This window comes from Odocoileus virginianus, chromosome 13, assembly GCF_023699985.2.
Source record: "Odocoileus virginianus isolate 20LAN1187 ecotype Illinois chromosome 13, Ovbor_1.2, whole genome shotgun sequence".
Taxonomy (NCBI): domain Eukaryota; kingdom Metazoa; phylum Chordata; class Mammalia; order Artiodactyla; family Cervidae; genus Odocoileus; species Odocoileus virginianus.
In genome coordinates, this window is record NC_069686.1 from 18,961,286 (window position 1) to 18,978,885 (window position 17,600).

General features: G+C 37.5%; 1 protein-coding gene across 3 annotated transcripts in view; it reads left to right on the forward strand.

Moving 5' to 3' along the window:
- TLK1 (tousled like kinase 1) overlaps nt 1-17,600 on the forward strand; it is a 164,197-nt gene that overhangs the window by 74,424 nt on the left and 72,173 nt on the right. For all 3 annotated transcript variants that reach the window (XM_020890458.2, XM_070476040.1, XM_020890459.2), the window contains exon 3: nt 11,007-11,078. In XM_020890458.2, the coding sequence (XP_020746117.1) occupies nt 11,007-11,078 (72 nt within the window). The remainder of the gene's footprint in view (nt 1-11,006; nt 11,079-17,600) is intronic.

Consider the following 17,600-nt stretch of genomic DNA (forward strand, 5'->3'; position numbering starts at 1 on the left):
CATACCATAGTTTTTAAAAAATTTTGCATACATTTAGCTGTTAAATTTTGTACTCTATTCCATGTACTTATCTAATCTGTGTCAGCAAGAATGTTATTGCTTGCCATCTTGGGAGCAGTGTTTCCCAATTTTTGGCATTTTGATAAGTTTCTGTGTCTTCCATGTGATGAAACATCAATTGTACCAAATGTAAGATACTTTATTCATAGTTTTTTCCTTGAATATCTGAAATATGTTGTTCTGTTTTCTTCTGACATAAGTGAAGTGTTGCCTTTGGAATATCAGATGTTGGCCTTCTGGGCTGAATTCTTAAGTGTACGTGGTGCTCCTTCAGTCAGTAGTTTCAGATTTTGGTTTTTGTTTTCAAAAAAGTTTTTTCAAATTATAGTCTTTACTAATTTGTTCTCTTGTGGTGGTGGTCTTTAAAGACTTCTGTTACTGGAATGTTGGATCCTTATTACTTTATTTAAGTGATTGCTTTCTATCACCCTTTTAATCTCTTCAGTTTGTTTGATTCCAAAACTGTTCCTCCTTTTTACCTTCTTGTTCTCTTAAAGCATTATGTGTTGTATATATTTTCTCTTGGGTTTGTTCAGGTTTAATCTTCATTTTTGAAAATTTTTTTTTCAATTTCTGATACTTTCCTGAATTCCGTTACCTTCTTAGTTTTTTGACATCTGATTTGTGTTATTCTTTCATGTCTTGAGTCATTTTTCTAGCTCATTTTGAAATGATTGGTTATAAATTCATCTATTTAGTGGGCATATTTTCCTGGTATGCTTTTTTTTAAAATTTATTTATTTTTTCCATTTATTTTTATTAGTTGGAGGCTAATTACTTTACAACATTGCAGTGGTTTTTGTCATACATTGAAATGAATTAGCCATGGATTTACATGTATTCCCCATCCTGGTCCCCCCTCCCACCTCCCTCTCCACCCGATCCCTTCGGGTCCTCCCAGTGCACCAGGCCCGAGCACTTGTCTCATGCATCCAGCCTGGGCTGGTGATCTGTTTCACCCTAGATAATATACATGTTTCGATGCTGTTCTCTCGAAACATCCCACCCTCGCCTTCTCCCACAGAGTCCACAAGTCTGTTCTATACATCTGAGTCTCTTTTTCTGTTTTGCATATAGGGTTATCGTTACCATCTTTCTAAATTCCATATATATGTGTTAGTATACTGTAATGGTCTTTATCTTTCTGGCTTACTTCACTCTGTATAATGGGCTCCAGTTTCATCCATCTCATTAGAACTGATTCAAATGAATTCTTTTTAATGGCCGAGTAATATTCCATGGTGTATATGTACCACAGCTTCCTCATCCATTCGTCTGCTGATGGGCATCTAGGTTGCTTCCATGTCCTGGCTATTATAAACAGTGCTGCGATGAACATTGGGGTACACGTGTCTCTTTCAGATCTGATTTCCTCGGTGTGTATGCCCAGAAGTGGGATTGTTGGGTCATATGGCAGTTCTATTTCCAGCTTTTTAAGAAATCTCCACGCCGTTTTCCATAGTGGCTGTACTAATTTGCATTCCCACCAACAGTGTAAGAGGGTTCCCTTTTCTCCACACCCTCTCCAGCATTTATTGCTTGTAGACTTTTGGCTAGCAGCCATCCTGATTGGTGTGTAATGGTACCTCATTGTGGTTTTGATTTGCATTTCTCTGATAATGAGTGATGTTGAGCATCTTTTCATGTGGTTTTTTTGCCATCTGTATGTCTTCCTTGGAGAAATGTCTGTTGAGTTCTTTGGCCCATTTTTTGATTGGGTCATTTATTTTTCTGGAGTTGAGCTGCAGGAGTTGCTTGTATATTTTTGAGATTAATCCTTTGTCTGTTGCTTTGTTTGCTATTATTTTCTCCCAATCTGAGGGCTGTCTTTTCACCTTGCTTATAGTTTCCTTTGTTGTGCAAAAGCTTTTAAGTTTCATTAGGTCCCATTTGTTTATTTTTGCTTTTGTTTCTAAAATTCTGGGATGTGGGTCATAGAGGATCCTTCTGTGATTTATGTCGGAGAGTGTTTTGCCTATGTTCTCCTCTAGGAGTTTTATAGTTTCTGGTCTTACATTTAGATCTTTAATCCATTTTGAGTTTATTTTTGTGTATGGTGTTAGAAAGTGTTCTAGTTTCATTCTTTTACAGGTGGTTGACCAGTTTTCCCAGCACCACTTGTTAAAGAGGTTGTCTTTTTTCCATTGTATATCCTTGCCTCCTTTGTCGAAGATAAGGTGACCATAGGTTCGTGGGTTTATCTCTGGACTTTCTATTCTGTTCCATTGATCTATATTTCTGTCTTTGTGCCAGTACCATACTGTCTTGATGACTATGGCTTTGTAGTATAGTCTGAAGTCAGGCAGGTTGATTCCTCCAGTTCTATTCTTCTTTCTCAGGATTACTTTGGCTATTCGAGGTTTTTTGTATTTCCATACAAATTGTGAAATTATTTTTTCTAGTTCTGTGAAAAATACTGTTGGTAGTTTGATAGGGATTGCACTGAATCTATAGATTGCTTTGGATAGTATAGCCATTTTGACAATATTGATTCTTCCAATCCATGAACACGGTGTATTTCTCCATCTGTTTGTGTCCTCTTTGATTTCTTTCATCAATGTTTTATAGTTTTCTATGTATAGGTCTTTGTTTCTTTAGGTAGATATACTCCTAAGTATTTTATTCTTTTTGTTGCAATGGTGAATGGGATTGTTTCCTTAATTTCTCTTTCTGTTTTCTCATTGTTAGTGTATAGGAATGCAAGAGATTTCTGTGTGTTAATTTTACATCCTGCAATTTACTGTATTCGTTGATTAGCTCTAGTAATTTTCTGGTAGAGTCTTTAGGGTTTTCTATGTAGAGGATCATGTCATCTGCAAACAGCGAGAGTTTCACTTCTTCTTTTCCTATCTGGATTCCTTTTACTTCTTTTTCTGCCCTGATTGCTGTGGCCAACACTTCCAAAACTATGTTGAATAGTAGTGGTGAGAGTGGGCACCCTTGTCTTGTTCCTGATTTCAGGGGAAATGCTTTCAATTTTTCACCATTGAGGGTGATGCTTGCTGTGGGTTTGTCATATATAGCTTTTATTATGTTGAGGTATTTTCCTTCTATTCCTGCTTTCTGAAGAGTTTTAATCATAAATGGATGTTGAATTTTGTCAAAGGCTTTTTCTGCATCTATTGAGATAATCATATGGTTTTTATCTTTCAATTTGTTAATGTGGTGTATTACATTGATTGATTTGCGGATATTAAAGAATCCTTGCATTCCTGGGATAAAGCCCACTTGGTCATGGTGTATGATTTTTTTAATATGTTGTTGGATTCTGTTTGCTAGAATTTTGTTAAGGATTTTTGCATCTATGTTCATCAGTGATATTGGCCTGTAGTTTTCTTTTTTTGTGGCATCTTTGTCTGGTTTTGGAATTAGGGTGATGGTGGCCTCATAGAATGAGTTTGGAAGTTTACCTTCTTCTGCAATTTTCTGGAAGAGTTTGAGTAAGACAGGTGTTAGCTCTTCTCTAAATTTTTGGTAGAATTCAGCTGTGAAGCCATCTGGTCCTGGGCTTTTGTTTGCTGGAAGATTTCTGATTACAGTTTCGATTTCCTTGCTTGTGATGGGTTTGTTAAGATCTTCTCTTTCTTCCTGGTTCAGTTTGGAAAGTTATACTTCTCTAAGAACTTGTCCATTTCTTCCAACTTGTCCATTTTATTGGCATAGAGCTGCTGGTAGTAGTCTCTTACGATCCTTTGTATTTCAGGGTTGTCTGTTGTGATCTCTCCATTTTCATTTCTAATTTTGTTAATTTGGTTCTTCTCCCTTTGTTTCTTAATCAGTCTTGCTAATGGTTTGTCAATTTTGTTTATTTTTTCAAAAAACCAGCTTTTAGCTTTGTTGATTTTTGCTATGGTCTCTTTAGTTTCTTTTGCATTTATTTCTGCCCTAATTTTTAAGATTTCTTTCCTTCTACTAACCCTGGGGTTCTTCATTTCTTCCTCCTCTAGTTGCTTTAGGTGTAGAGTTAGGTTATTTATTTGACTTTTTTCTTGTTTCTTGAGGTAGGCCTGTAATGCTATGAATCTTCCCCTTAGCACTGCTTTTACAGTGTCCCATAGGTTTTGGGTTGTTGTTTTCATTTTCATTCATTTCTATGCATATTTTGATTTCTTTTTTGATTTCTTCTATGATTTGTTGGTTATTCAGAAGCATGTTGTTTAGCCTCCATATGTTTGAATTTTTAATAATTTTTTTCCTGTAATTGAGATCTAATCTTACTGCACTGTGGTCAGAAACGATGACTGGAATGATTTCAGTTTTTTTGAATTTACCAAGACTAGATTTATGGCCCAGGATGAGATCTATTCTGGAGAAGATTCCGTGTGCACTTGAGAAAAAGGTGAAGTTGATTGTTTTGGCGTGAAACGTCCTATAGATGTCAATAAGGTCTAGCTGGTCCATTGTGTCCTTTAAAGTTTGTGTTTCCTTGTTCATTTTCTGTTTAGTTGATCTATCCATAGTTGTGAGTGGGGTATTAAAGTCTCCTACTATTATTGTGTTACTATTAATTTCCTCTTTCATACTCGTTAGCATTTGCCTTACATATTGCGGTGCTCCTATGTTGGGTGCATATATATTTATAATTGTTATATCTTCTTCTTGGATTGATCCTTTATCATTATGTAGTGTCCATCTTTGTCTCTTTTCACAGCCTTTATTTGAAAGTCTATTTTATCTGATATGAGTATTGCGACTCCTGCTTTCTTTTGGTCTCTGTTTGCGTGGAATATTTTTTTCCAGCCCTTCACTTTTAGTCTGTATGTGTCCCTTGTTTTGAGATGGGTCTCTTGTAGACAGCATATATAGGGGTCTTGCTTTTGTATCCATTCAGCCAGCCTTTGTCTTTTGGTTGGGGCATTCAACCCATTTACATTTAAGGTAATTATTGATAGGTATGGTCCCGTTGCCATTTATTTTGTTGTTTGGGGTTCACGTTTATACCACCTTTCTGTGTTTCCTGTCTAGAGAGAAGATCCTTTAGTATTTGTTGAAGAGCTGGTTTGGTGGTGCTGAATTCTCTCAGCTTTTGCTTGTCTGTAAAGCTTTTGAGTTCTCCTTCATATCTGAATGAGATCCTTGCTGGGTAGAGTAATCTAGGTTGTAGGTTATTCTCTTTCATTACTTTAAGTATGTCCTGCCATTCCCTTCTGGCCTGAAGGGTTTCTATTGATAGATCAGCTGTTATCCTTTTGGGAATCCCTTTGTGTGTTACTTGTTGTTTCTCCCTTGCTGCTTTTAATATTTGTTCTTTGTGTTTGATCTTTGTTAATTTGATTAATATGTGTCTTGGGGTGTTTCGCCTCGGGTTTATCCTGTTTGGGACTCTCTGGGTTTCTTGGACTTGGTTGGCTATTTCCTTCCCCATTTTAGGGAAGTTTTCAGCTATTATCTCCTCGAGTAACTTCTCATGGCCTTTCTTTTTGTCTTCTTCTTCTGGGACTCCTATGATTCGAATGTTGGGGCGTTTCACATTGTCCCAGAGGTCCCTGAGGTTGTCCTCATTTCTTTTGATTCTTTTTTCTTTTTTCCTCTCTGCTTCATTTATTTCCACCATTTTATCTTCTAACTCACTTATCCTATCTTCTGTCTCTGTTATTCTACTCATGGTTCCCTCCAGAGTGTTTTTTATCTCATTTATTTCATTATTAATCTTTAATTGACTTTTTTTAATTTCTTCTAGGTCCTTGTTAACATTTCTTGCATCTTCTCAATCTTTGTCTCCAGGCTATTTATTTGTAACTCCATTTTGTTTTCAAGATTTTGGATCATTTTTATTATCACTATTCTAAATTCTTTTTCAGGTAGATTCCCTATTTCCTCCTCTTTTGTTTGACTTGGTGGGCTTTTTTCATGTTCCTTTACCTGTTGGGTATTTCTCTGCCTTTTCATCTTGTTTAGATTGCTGTGTCTGGAGCGGGCTTTCTGTATTCTTGTGGTCTGTGGTTCCTTTTTATTGTGGAGGTTTCACCCAGTGGGTGGGGTTGGACGATTGGTTTGTCAAGGTTTCCTGGTTAGGGAAGCTTGTGTCAGCGTTCTGGTGCGTAGAATTGGATTTCTTCTCTCTGGAGTGCAATGGAGTGTCCAGTAATGAGTTTTGTGATGGGTCTTTGTGTTAGGTGTGACTTTGGACAGCCTGTATGTTGACACTCAGGTCTCCTGCGTTGCTAAAGAATTTGCGTGGTATGTCTTGTACTGGAGCTTATTGGCTCTTGGGTGGTGGTTCGTTTTGGTGTAGGTATGGAGGCTTTTGGATAGTCTCTTATTCCTTAATGTTCCATGTAGTCAGGAGTTTTCTGGTGTTCTCAGGTTTTGGGCTTAAGTCTCCTGCCTCTGGATTTCAGTTTTATTCTTCCAATAGTCTCAAGACTTCTCCAACTATACAGCACTGGTAATAAAACTTCTAGATTAATGGTGAAAAGATTCTCCACTGTGAGAGACAACCAGAGAGGTTCACAGAGTTACATGAAGAATAGAAGAGGGAGGAAGGAGATAGAGGTGAGCAGGAGGAGAAAAAGGGGACTCAAGAGGAGAGAGACAGATCTACGCAGTTATCTGTTCCCAAAGTGTTCTCCGTAGCCCAGACACCCACAAAGATTCACAGAATTGGATTGGGAAGAGGAGGGGAAAGGAGGAAATAGAGGTGTTCTGAGGTAGAAAACAGAGAGTCAAAAGTGGGAGAGTAATCACCACACTCCTGAATAGAAATGGGAACTGAATATTGGATTCTTAAATGTACAAAATTTATATCACATACTGAAAAACAAAGATTAAAAATCTAGTGTAGAGGTTAGACTCTTTGAAATACAATATTTAAAAACAAAAACACACAAAAAATTTAGAAATGTATATGAAGTTTGGTTTTTTTTTTTTTTTGGCAAGGTTATAGTGAAATAAAAATGAAAATTAAGGAATAATAGAGGAGTATTAGAGGACTTTAAAAGGAAATAGAGAAAAACAAGAAAAAGAAAAAAAATTTTTTCCCCTAATTAAAAAAATCGTAAAAATATATGAAAATGAAAGTTGAGGAGTAATGGGGGAGTAATAGGGAATTTTAAAAGAAAATAAAAGAGAAAAAAAAAAAGGAAAGAAAAAATTTTTTTTAATTAAAAAAAATACATATATATCTAGGAATTTCTCTGGAGTTGTTGTGGTCAGTGTAGGTTCAGTTCAATTTCAGATAGCTCCTCTTTCCAGCTTATACTTCTCGATATCTATAGGCCCCTTCCAGTGTAGTCGGTGTTACCTTCAGGGATTTTAATCTGTTGCACCGGTCCTTTCTGAAGCGGTTCCCTTTGTTTATTTGGCTTCTGTTTGGCGTCTCTTTGGTGTCTAATTTCCGCCCTGACACAGGCGGGCGGAGGTGATCTCTTATTTAGGTTCGCTAGTTCAGTTCAGTCCTGCTACGGGGAGGGCGGGGCGCTGCAGACAGATACCGCTCTGTGTGGATAGCACTCACCGTGTTCCGGCCACACTGGGTTTGCCCCGCTCACAGGTGTCAGTGCTTTCGCCGTCTACACTGCTCAGGCTCCCGGCTGCTCTATATGGAGCGGGCCCTGCGTTGAGTGCGGTTCCAGTTTTCGGGTACTACACAAAAGCGCGAATTCGCTTGCGCCTGCGTTTTGTGCCTTCCCCGGCCTGAGCGGTTCAGGCAGCCAGAGGGTTGGGCGTACTCTCCCCGGGTGCAGCGCTCGCTCCTTTTCCCTCCGCGTCGAGCGGCCCAGGCAGCCAGAGGCTTGGGCGCACTCTCCCTGGGTGTGGTGCACCTTTTCCCTCCGCTGCGAGGCTCAGGCAGCCAGAGGCTTGGGCACACTCTCCCTGGGTACGGCGCGCTTTTTCCCTCCGCGGCCCCAGCGCGCGCCGCCAGTCGGGTCTCAGGAAGTCTTTAGATAGGAACCGGGGGCCTGTTTGCAGTGTGGGAGGGGGTGGCTTCTCAGGGGCTGAGTTTGCCCTTTCCCCCTCCCCCCTGCCTCCTACCTCCAGCGGGGATGGGCCGGCTCTTCTCTGGAGTTTCTCAGTCCCTTTGTTTTGCGAACTGCAGGCAGTGTGTTCGGGCCGGTTAATTTTGTCCCTTGCTATCCCACAGTTTAAAAAAAGCTCCCTCTGATTGGTCTTCGGGCCGGTCCTTACCCTAAGCAATGCCGCCCGCTCCTCTCCGTTCCGCCCCCGCTTGTTGCTGGCGGGTTATGGCGTCTGGGGTACTTTTCTGCTGGGAGTTGCTTTTAGGCACGTAATCTGTGGGCCTTATTTAATTTTTCCTCCCAGTTAGATTGCCGAAAACTTCCCCCAGTCCCGCCAGTGCGAGGGTTTCCTGGTGATTGGAAACTTCCTCTATTAAGACTCCCTTCCCGGGACGGGTCTCCATCCGTAGCTCTTTTGTCTCCCTTTTTATCTTTTATATTTTGTCCTACCTCCCTTTGAAGACAATGGGCTGCTTTTCTGGGCGCCTGATGTCCTCTGCTAGCGATCAGAAGTTGTTTTGTGAAATTTGCTCAGCGTTCAAATGTTCTTTTTTTTTTTTTTCCGTTTATTTTTATTAGTTGGAGGCTAATTACTTTACATCATTACAGTAGTTTTTGTCATACATTGAAATGAATTAGCCATGGATTTACCTGTATTCCCCATCCCAGTCCCCCCTCCCACCTCCCTCTCCACCCGATCCCTCTGGGTCTTCCCAGTGCACCAGGCCCGAGCACTTGTCTCATGTATCCAACCTGGGCTGGTGTTCTTTCGATGAATTTGTAGGGGAGAAAGTGGTCTCCCCGTCCTATTCCTCCGCCATCTTCCCTGGTATGCTTTTATTATCAGAATGTAATTCTGTCTTATGCTTTTTTTCCCCTTATAATTTCATGTGATTGATTTACATCATTTTCTGTTGCTTCCTTTTTTGTGGTTTAGGGTGGCATTTCTTTTTTTTTGTTTCATTTATTTTTATTAGTTGGAGGCTAATTACTTTACGGTATTGTAGTGGTTTTTGCCATACATTGACATGAATTAGCCATAGATTTACATGTATTCCCCATCCCAATCCCCCCTCCTGCCTCCCTCCCCATCCCATCCCTCTGGGTCTTCCCAGAGCACCAGCCCTGAGCACTTGTCTCATGCATCTAACCTGGGCTGATGATCTCTTTTACCCTTGATAGTGTTCTCTGCTGTGGTACATATACACTATAGAATATTACTCAGCCATTAAAAAGGATTCATTTGAATCAGTTCTAATGAGATGGATGAAACTGGAGCCCATTATAAAGAGTGAAGTAAGTCAGAAAGATAAAGACCAATACAGTATACTAACGCATATATATGGAATTTAAAAAGATGGTAACGATAACCCTATATGCAAAACAGAAAAAGAGACACAGATGTACAGAACAGACTTTTGGACTTTGTGGGAGAAGGCGAGGGTGGGATGTTCTGAGAGAATAGGGTGGCATTTCTTACAGAGCTCCCTCTGCTGTTGTTTTTGGGAACTCTTCAGAAGTGTGGCATTTGCTTTCTAAGATTTCTAAGGCTTTGCTCTCTTCCCCACTATTCTCATTTCTTTATATTCATTATATTCAATGCACTCAATTTTGATTCCATGCTCAGTAGTTTATGCTCATTGTGACGCTGTTAGTGAGAGGTCAGTTTAAAGAGTCCATAGAGGCTAACTGCCCCAACCTCAGACTTCAGGTAGATGCAGAAATCCTTCCAGTTAGAGCTGGTTGGGGAGTCTCTCTTCTCAGATGGGTCAGACACTGTGTTTCCTTCTTCTGCTTCTCATACAGTGCAGCTTCTGTTGGCGATTTGTTCCCATGTACTATTTTAGGGAAATTTATGGAGATTCCTTGTCACTCGGTTTTGTTGTAAATGTGGGTTTGGGTGTTTAGGGATGCTCAGAAACATTGCCACTGGTTCCATTGTCCCTGAATCTTTCTAATCTATCATTCTTTAATTTCTGTTTATGGTGTTTCCTGTTTCTAATTTGATAAAATCTTGTCTTAATTAGATTATAAATTCCTCTAAATAGTGCTTGAATCTTAGTTGAAGTGTTGTTTTATATTAAAAATAACCTTTACAGCATAGCCCTGGACATATATGCAATATGTCATATCAGTCATCAATTGGAAATTTGTCAGTCTAGTGTAATTATAGGCTAATTTGCAACCTTGTAATGGTAGGATTAATAGTTACTCTTACAGATTGAAGGGAAACAGAGATGTCCGCTGGCCTACCTGTCCATGAGGTTCATTCATATGTCCTCTTAGGCATATATGCTCTAGTCTGGTCTAAACATTCCTGCAAGACATTGATCTAATGTACTAATATTTCCAAAAAGTCCACAAAATAATAAGCATCATAGAAACATATAGTAACATAGAAAATGTTATCTGACAGAGTGATAGCTCATTACTGTCACAGTCCCTGAATATTGTAAAAGAAATTTAGAAACTCTTCAGTGAAGCAGTTAAAATGGTCAAGTTAATATAAGATTCTTTTAAAAGACTAATCCCAAACAAAGAGAAACTGAAGATTGACCAATTTGTTTATATGAAGAGGCAAAGGGGTGAGGATGAGATATGATAGAATTTGATAAGATTGTGATGGGAATTAAGGAACACAAATAATACTTTTAGTTAAAGGAAGCTATTAGTTTTTATTGGGAAGTAATTCTAAGGCCCTTTTTATCCTAATAACATCTCACTTCTTTTGCTTCTGAATCTGATAATCTAAAAAATCAGCTAAGAAGTCAGTTCCCAAAACACAACAGAACCTGATTTGATAAAACATTCTAAACTATATTGTTATGATGTTGGTGTTGTTTTTTTTTTAATGTTTCTTATTTTTACTTCATTTGTCTTCCTTATTTAAAGGAATTATATTTTTAATTATAAAGATAGATTATTTACTTTGTAATATGTTCCATTTAAAATTACTTCTAATTTTTACCTTTAAAACATCTTTCACAGGCCTCAACAAATAATGAAAGCTCTAATCACAGTTTTGGAAGCTTGGGATCTTTAAGTGACAAAGAATCAGAGGTAAGTAACTTTATTTTTAAAATGTCGCTATTAAAGGAAAAATTGGAATCACCTTTTTTAAAACTAATTTTTTTCCTTCTTTAATACTTGTGCTAAATGTTAATCTTTGTTTTTTGTAGGAGCATTTTATTCTGGTTTAGAAGCATAGCATTAGACTGAAGACTATTTGACATTAGAAAGAAAATATAATTTCTTTGGCTATGTAGATGAACGTTTATATTAATGGTATAGATGTTCTTAAGTTGCTAGACATTCTAAGAGATGAACATGATTTTTGTAATATGTTGTTTTTTCACCGTTTTCTACTATTTCTTGTTATACTTCCTTCTTAGTTTGGTCCTGAGTAAAGGTTTGTTTACTTTTTGAGATATAGATACACATTTTTTTGTTTTCTTTTTGAAATTTCTTGTGGGATTTCATGCTGTTGGTTTTCACTTTACATGCTTAAAAATATCTGAAAAATTCCTTCCTTTCCTACCCACTTACTCTTCCCATTAAGAAAATACATGGAATTTTATAAGTAGGTATTTGGATCCATGGTATAGTTCACGTTGAGCATGATGTTCTTGATGGCATTTAAAAAAATATTTAGACAGGAGGTTCTTTGGGTATTAGCATTCATTTGTTGATCCTGCAACTTCACTTTTTGCAAATAAAAGTCTGTAATACTTCCTCTTCTCAGATTACAGAGTTCTGTCACTTACTTTTCAACATTTGTGCGTGTGTGTATGTATATTTCCCCTGTCAGTGTTAACTTATTTCTGTTTGATCCATTTTTAGTCTTTTTTCTGCTTGGTTTAGTGTAGATTTATCACCATGATAATAATACCAATAGGTCATTAGCACCCAGTTACTCTTAGCCATTTAGTTTGGTGTTCAGTGGAAGGAGAATATTAACAGCGGCATCTTTTTAAGCCCTGTTTTATTGAAAGCATCTAGGAGTCTCTAGGTAGACAGTTCTGTGGAGTTCTGTGCAGGCACCCTGACACTCCAAAGGAGTGTGGCATAGGGCTCTCACTCATCAGGCTTTCCCTTCCACAGAGACAACTGGCAGGCAGCTGAAAGGACTGTGCAAGTGACGGGACTTTATCTGCAGTAGGTTCCCTTGAGGTAAGCGTTAGTAGCCCCTGTAGCACCAGATTATCACAGTTTAGTTGTTTTTTTTTTTTTCCCCAAATTAATACACACTGAGTCCTGAAAAATTGTAGGTTTAGATCAAATGTACTTGTCAAAGTACATTTTTTCAAAAACCATATCAAGAATGTTTTCTTGAATTTTGGAACATTTCTTGATATTTCCACAGGTTTGGGTCTCTGTAGTAATTTCACATGCCTCCTTTTTCATAGAGTTTTATGTTTAGGTATTTCTCTTTTATGTTCACTAGACCTGATGTTTTTGATAGATTTTTTTTTTTTTAATAGAAAAACAGGAAAAGTTAGATCACCTATAGTGGTTATATAGTTCTGCCTTCTTTTTGGGTACCCATATTCCCAATATAAGCTGTAGATGCAATATTTGAATTCTTCCAAAAGAATCAGTTTGAAAGAAAATAACCACCTCCTGTCAAAGAATTCTAAGGCTCACTTTTGGCTGTATTTTTACGTTATAAAAGTTTTTTTAAGACCTTAATAGTATTTGCACTGAAATACAATTTGGGTAACTGTTGGATGTACTTGGCTTTCTTTTGACATTTGGGGTCACAGTAGAAAATTTTCAAAATCTTTTGACTTTTGCTGTTTTGTGTTCAGCATCTGGAATTTTTACAAAATAATGATTAAGTGGCATAATATTTTGGAAATGACTACAGATTATATGTTTTCCTTAAAATTTGAAGAAGGAAATTTGGGGCCAGGGGTTTGTCTTTTAAGAAGTGATTTGTCTGGAAGATTTTGCTTCACTATGAGATGACTTAATTAATGATTTCCCTTGGGGTGATACTTCATATACATCACAGTACAGATTCTCATGTAGGTCATGAAGTAAAGTTGTTGAGAGCAAAGAGCTATAGGATAGAAGTACTTCTTTTTTACCCAGTACACGTAATAGTAAAGTTTATGTAGTATTCCATTGTCTGCTGATGTCATTTTATTCTTTTGGTAATCCATCCCCTGAACCATAACATTTTTTATTTTTTAAGATAATAGTTTTTGTTTTTATAGACAGCATTAGAAAGTTTATTATTAATTATTTTTAAATAGCATTCTCTACCACCCACCCTTACCTCTCCCTGATCTCCATTCTCTTAGCTTTTCTTCCTGCTATTTATTTCCACCTTATAATATAAATAATATGCATATCTTGCTTTTTTGGTTCATTGATTGAACATTTTACTTCCTTTTAGTATTTATGAAGATTTTAGCCTGCTAATAATATCCCCCTGGTTTCTAACCTCTTCCCAGTACTGTTTTTCAGACACTAAGAACCTCTTGTTTTCATCTATCCTTTTACTATTAAAAGTGAAAAACATCTGATATTCACTGTTAGGTTGATTACTTCAGCTGAAATTTTCATTGTAGTTTATATATGAATCACTTCATACATGAGCTTGCCTTTTATTTCTAAATGTAAAGTTGTAAAACAAGAAGGGTTTTCTTTTGATGAAATTGTCCAGTCTTGTACGAAAGAAATTGCATCAGTCTTGTTTTGCTTTATTTTACATCACTCTGGGGCTGTTCAGCAGTCTCCAAAAACGTATTTTCAGTAAGCATTTATTACATATCTGTTATCTTCTAACCTCTATGTCTAAAGCACAGAATATAAAAATGAGTAGGACACAGTTCTTGCTTTCACGTGAGATCAGTGTCTAGTAGGGCAAACAGTTACATAAGCAGTGTGGGCTGTGCTACAGCGGATGTAAGCACAAGGTACAGTGGGAGGAAAGAGCAAGAAACCTCTAATTCCATCTGCCTCCTGGGGAGAGGTAGGCAAAGAAGAAAGAGAGGTCTTCCCTCAAAGAAGAGATGACAGTTGAGTCCTTAGGAAAGCCTGTGGGTTCATCTCAGAGGACAAGGACAAAGAATGAGAAGAAAGCAGGCAGGGGTACTAGGATGTGCTTTCGCATGGAAGTATGGCACATGGCGGGCTGCAGTCCATGGGGTCGCAAAGAGTTGGGCATGACTGGGCGATGGAACAACAGCAGCATGGTTTTGTTCAACATGTAGGGCAGTGATTATCAATCCTAACTGTCCTTTAGCTCCTCTGAGGAGCTTGGGGAAAGAAACAAAAATGACCAAAGCAGAGGAGGCTATCTGGAGCTCCAGAAGGAGGTCAGATTGAAGATGAAGACTTAGTGGGTTTTGGCACACAATAGTGCAAAGACATTATTTGCCTTTTTTATAGTATTGCTAAAACATACTTGGCTTTTAAATTTTCATTTCCTCATGAGTTTACAGTGAAAATTTCCAAAGGCTGTAAGATTTGTGATGACATAGTTACTCTGATGATTTATTGATTGTGTACTTGTGTGTTCTGGTGTCTTTAGTTTTAACTGCTAAAATGTTAAAACGATAGTTATATTCCACATAAACAAAGACTCTTTGAGGTCCTCAACAGTTTTTAAAAGTTTGTAGACAGGTTTGAGACCCAGAAGTTTAAAAACTGCTTTTATGGATGAACTCATCCTGATAGTGCATGTAATGCTAGGAAATGTGAGCAGGCAAGATGGGTGTGCTGGAGAAAGAGTAGGAGGAGGTAAAGGAGTGGATACGAGAGCGAGAGGAGGAGGAGAATAACGAGGAGGATTAAATGTTATGAAAGTCAACTAAGATAATGACTAAAAAGTGACTAAGAATTTGTCACTTAGGCTTAGTTCTAGTAGCCTAATGAGAGCAAGATGCCAGATAATTGTTGATTAAGGAGCAGTTGGATTGTGAGCAAATACTGACTGCTCTTGGAAGAACCTTGACTGTGAAGAAAAGGAGGTGGTATCCAGAGTCTTAACAGACTTGACTTATTATGTGCTAGGGAGAGGATCATAGCAGACCTTCAATGGAACAGGGACAAGCAAAGTGCTGAAGAGAGAGGAGGAACTAAAGTAAACTTTTCCCAGAGGTGGTATGAAGTTCCAGACTCGGTGGACAGGACTGACTAGGAACAAGCTTTCCTCTGATCATTGATCTTCCATACCTAATAACCTTTCTCTTTCTTCAGAGTGAAAATAGAGATTATCAACTGAAGGAAAGACTCTTGAGTGGATTGTGGATGTGAGGAGAATGATAAAAAAAATTTATGGGAGAGACAAGGAAGGAGCTTACAGGGGAAAGGGGTCACTCACCTTATTTAAATGTCTTAGGATGCCTGAAGGAATTAGAGACATGGTCTGTGTGCCTTACCTACTGGCAGATTATTATTATTTCTGGCAGAAAGTACAGATTATTTTATGAGAATTAGATAAGGAGCCCATGTTTCCTTTTATCAGTGTATTTCCACCCATTTACCATTCTTCTTGCAGGATCCTTTTGTCTCCTTTTATACAACTTTTGTATAACCTGAATCATAGTTGAACAATTTAAAATAATATTATCTTTTTCTAGAACTAAAGTTTTTTTCTCCCCTTCATTCTGGGTAATTATCAGTTCTTTTACCATGTATATCCACTGGCATTGAATTACTGTTTATTTTTTGATCCAAGTGCATTTGGGGTGATATTTGATTTATTTAGGCTTAAAGATTTTTAAGTTACAGATACACAGAAGCTGGAACAGTTGTTGCATCTAAATATTTAAACTTTGGTGCACTTTCAGAATTCTAATGATTGTATCATGAAAAAGGAATATAGTATAGATACATTGCCTTGATTGTCTTCAGAGAAGTATTAACAACCTCAGATATGTAATGATACCACTGTAATGGCAGAAAGCGAAGAGGAACTAATGTTGATTAATGAAAGCCATTTTATGAAAGAAGATCTAATTAACTTTCTCATTTGAATTTAATTTCTAGAAATAGTCTTGGTATTTAAATCCAATTTTTCCCCCTCCTTATTTGAAGTTGAATTGAATTGAAGACACTTTGAAGCATTAATGCTTAGTTTTATTCTCTTCTAAAAATAATTTTTAAAGGGCCACGTTGTGTGTGTTCTTACTTTCATATTTTGGAGGAAGTAGAAATCAAGAACACTAGGAAATCAGAACTAAAACAACCTTAGACTTGGCTTTAGGGGTGCATTATTTTCATCTTTAGAACAAGTCATGTTATTTATGTAGTTCTTTAATAGTTTCTTAATTTAAAAATCTCCTTTTTTGGTATTTAAAATTATGTATAGACATATATGATTGATTAAATATATGAATCGATTCTCTGGTATTAGTGAATTGCCTGGATTAGGAGAGCACTTTCTGCTTTTACCTTTGTTTTTATGTATATCCCCATCTCTACTTTTTTATATTTCCTTTTTGTCCTCTACATATTGTTTAGCTGAAATGTTTCCTCCGTGAACACTTAGTGACCTTAGATTGATTGGAAGTTATGATTTTATTTGAAAGTAGAGGTAATACTGGCCTTGAATTTCAGGTTTTAGATTGATTTTTAAAATTCATTTAAGTTTTACTTCACTCCACACACACACACACACACACACACTCTCTCTCTCTCTCTCTCTCTCTCTCTCTCTCTCTCTCTCTCTCTCTCTCTCTCACACACACACACACACACACACACACACAGACACACACACACACACCTGGACAGACCTTTTCTTTCTTGGCCTTGAATTTCAGGTTTTAGATTGATTTTTAAAATTCATTTAAGTTTTACTTCACTCCTGGACAGACCTTTTCTTTCTTGGCCTTGAATTTCAGGTTTTAGATTGATTTTTAAAATTCATTTAAGTTTTACTTCACTCCACACATACACACACACTCTCTCTCTCTCTCTCTCTCTCTCTCTACACACACACACACACACACACACACACACACACACACACACACACACACACACCTGGTCAGGTTTTAGATTGATTTTTAAAATTCATTTAAGTTTTACTTCACTCCACACATACACACACACTCTCTCTCTCTCTCTCTCTCTCTACACACACACACACACACACACACACACACACACACACACACACACACACACACACACACACACACACACACACACACACACACACACACACACCTGGACAGACCTTTTCTTTCTTGTCGTAGTCTGAGCACCCGCTAAGAAAGAAAGCCTGAAAAATTAATTTAGTGATGTGTAGTTAAATGTCAGTGAAAGATTTTTATACCTGTTTCCCCCTAAATGAATTACTTTGTTTTCTGCTTTATTCTGTTTAAATCTGCCCAGTTTCTAAAGATTGTTAGATATCTAGTTTTACTGTCCTCATCAATTTTAAGAAGTATTCTTTGTGTCCTGTAACCTACATTATTTTCGGAAATGTTTTAGCCTGATAAATGACCTTTGTGGTGTTCTGTTTGATTTAGTTCCTGTGTCTTCTTTACTTATCTTCTACTGGCAGTATTTTCTCATGGACTTCTTACTATAGTACTTGATGAGATTAGTAATTTTTGTATC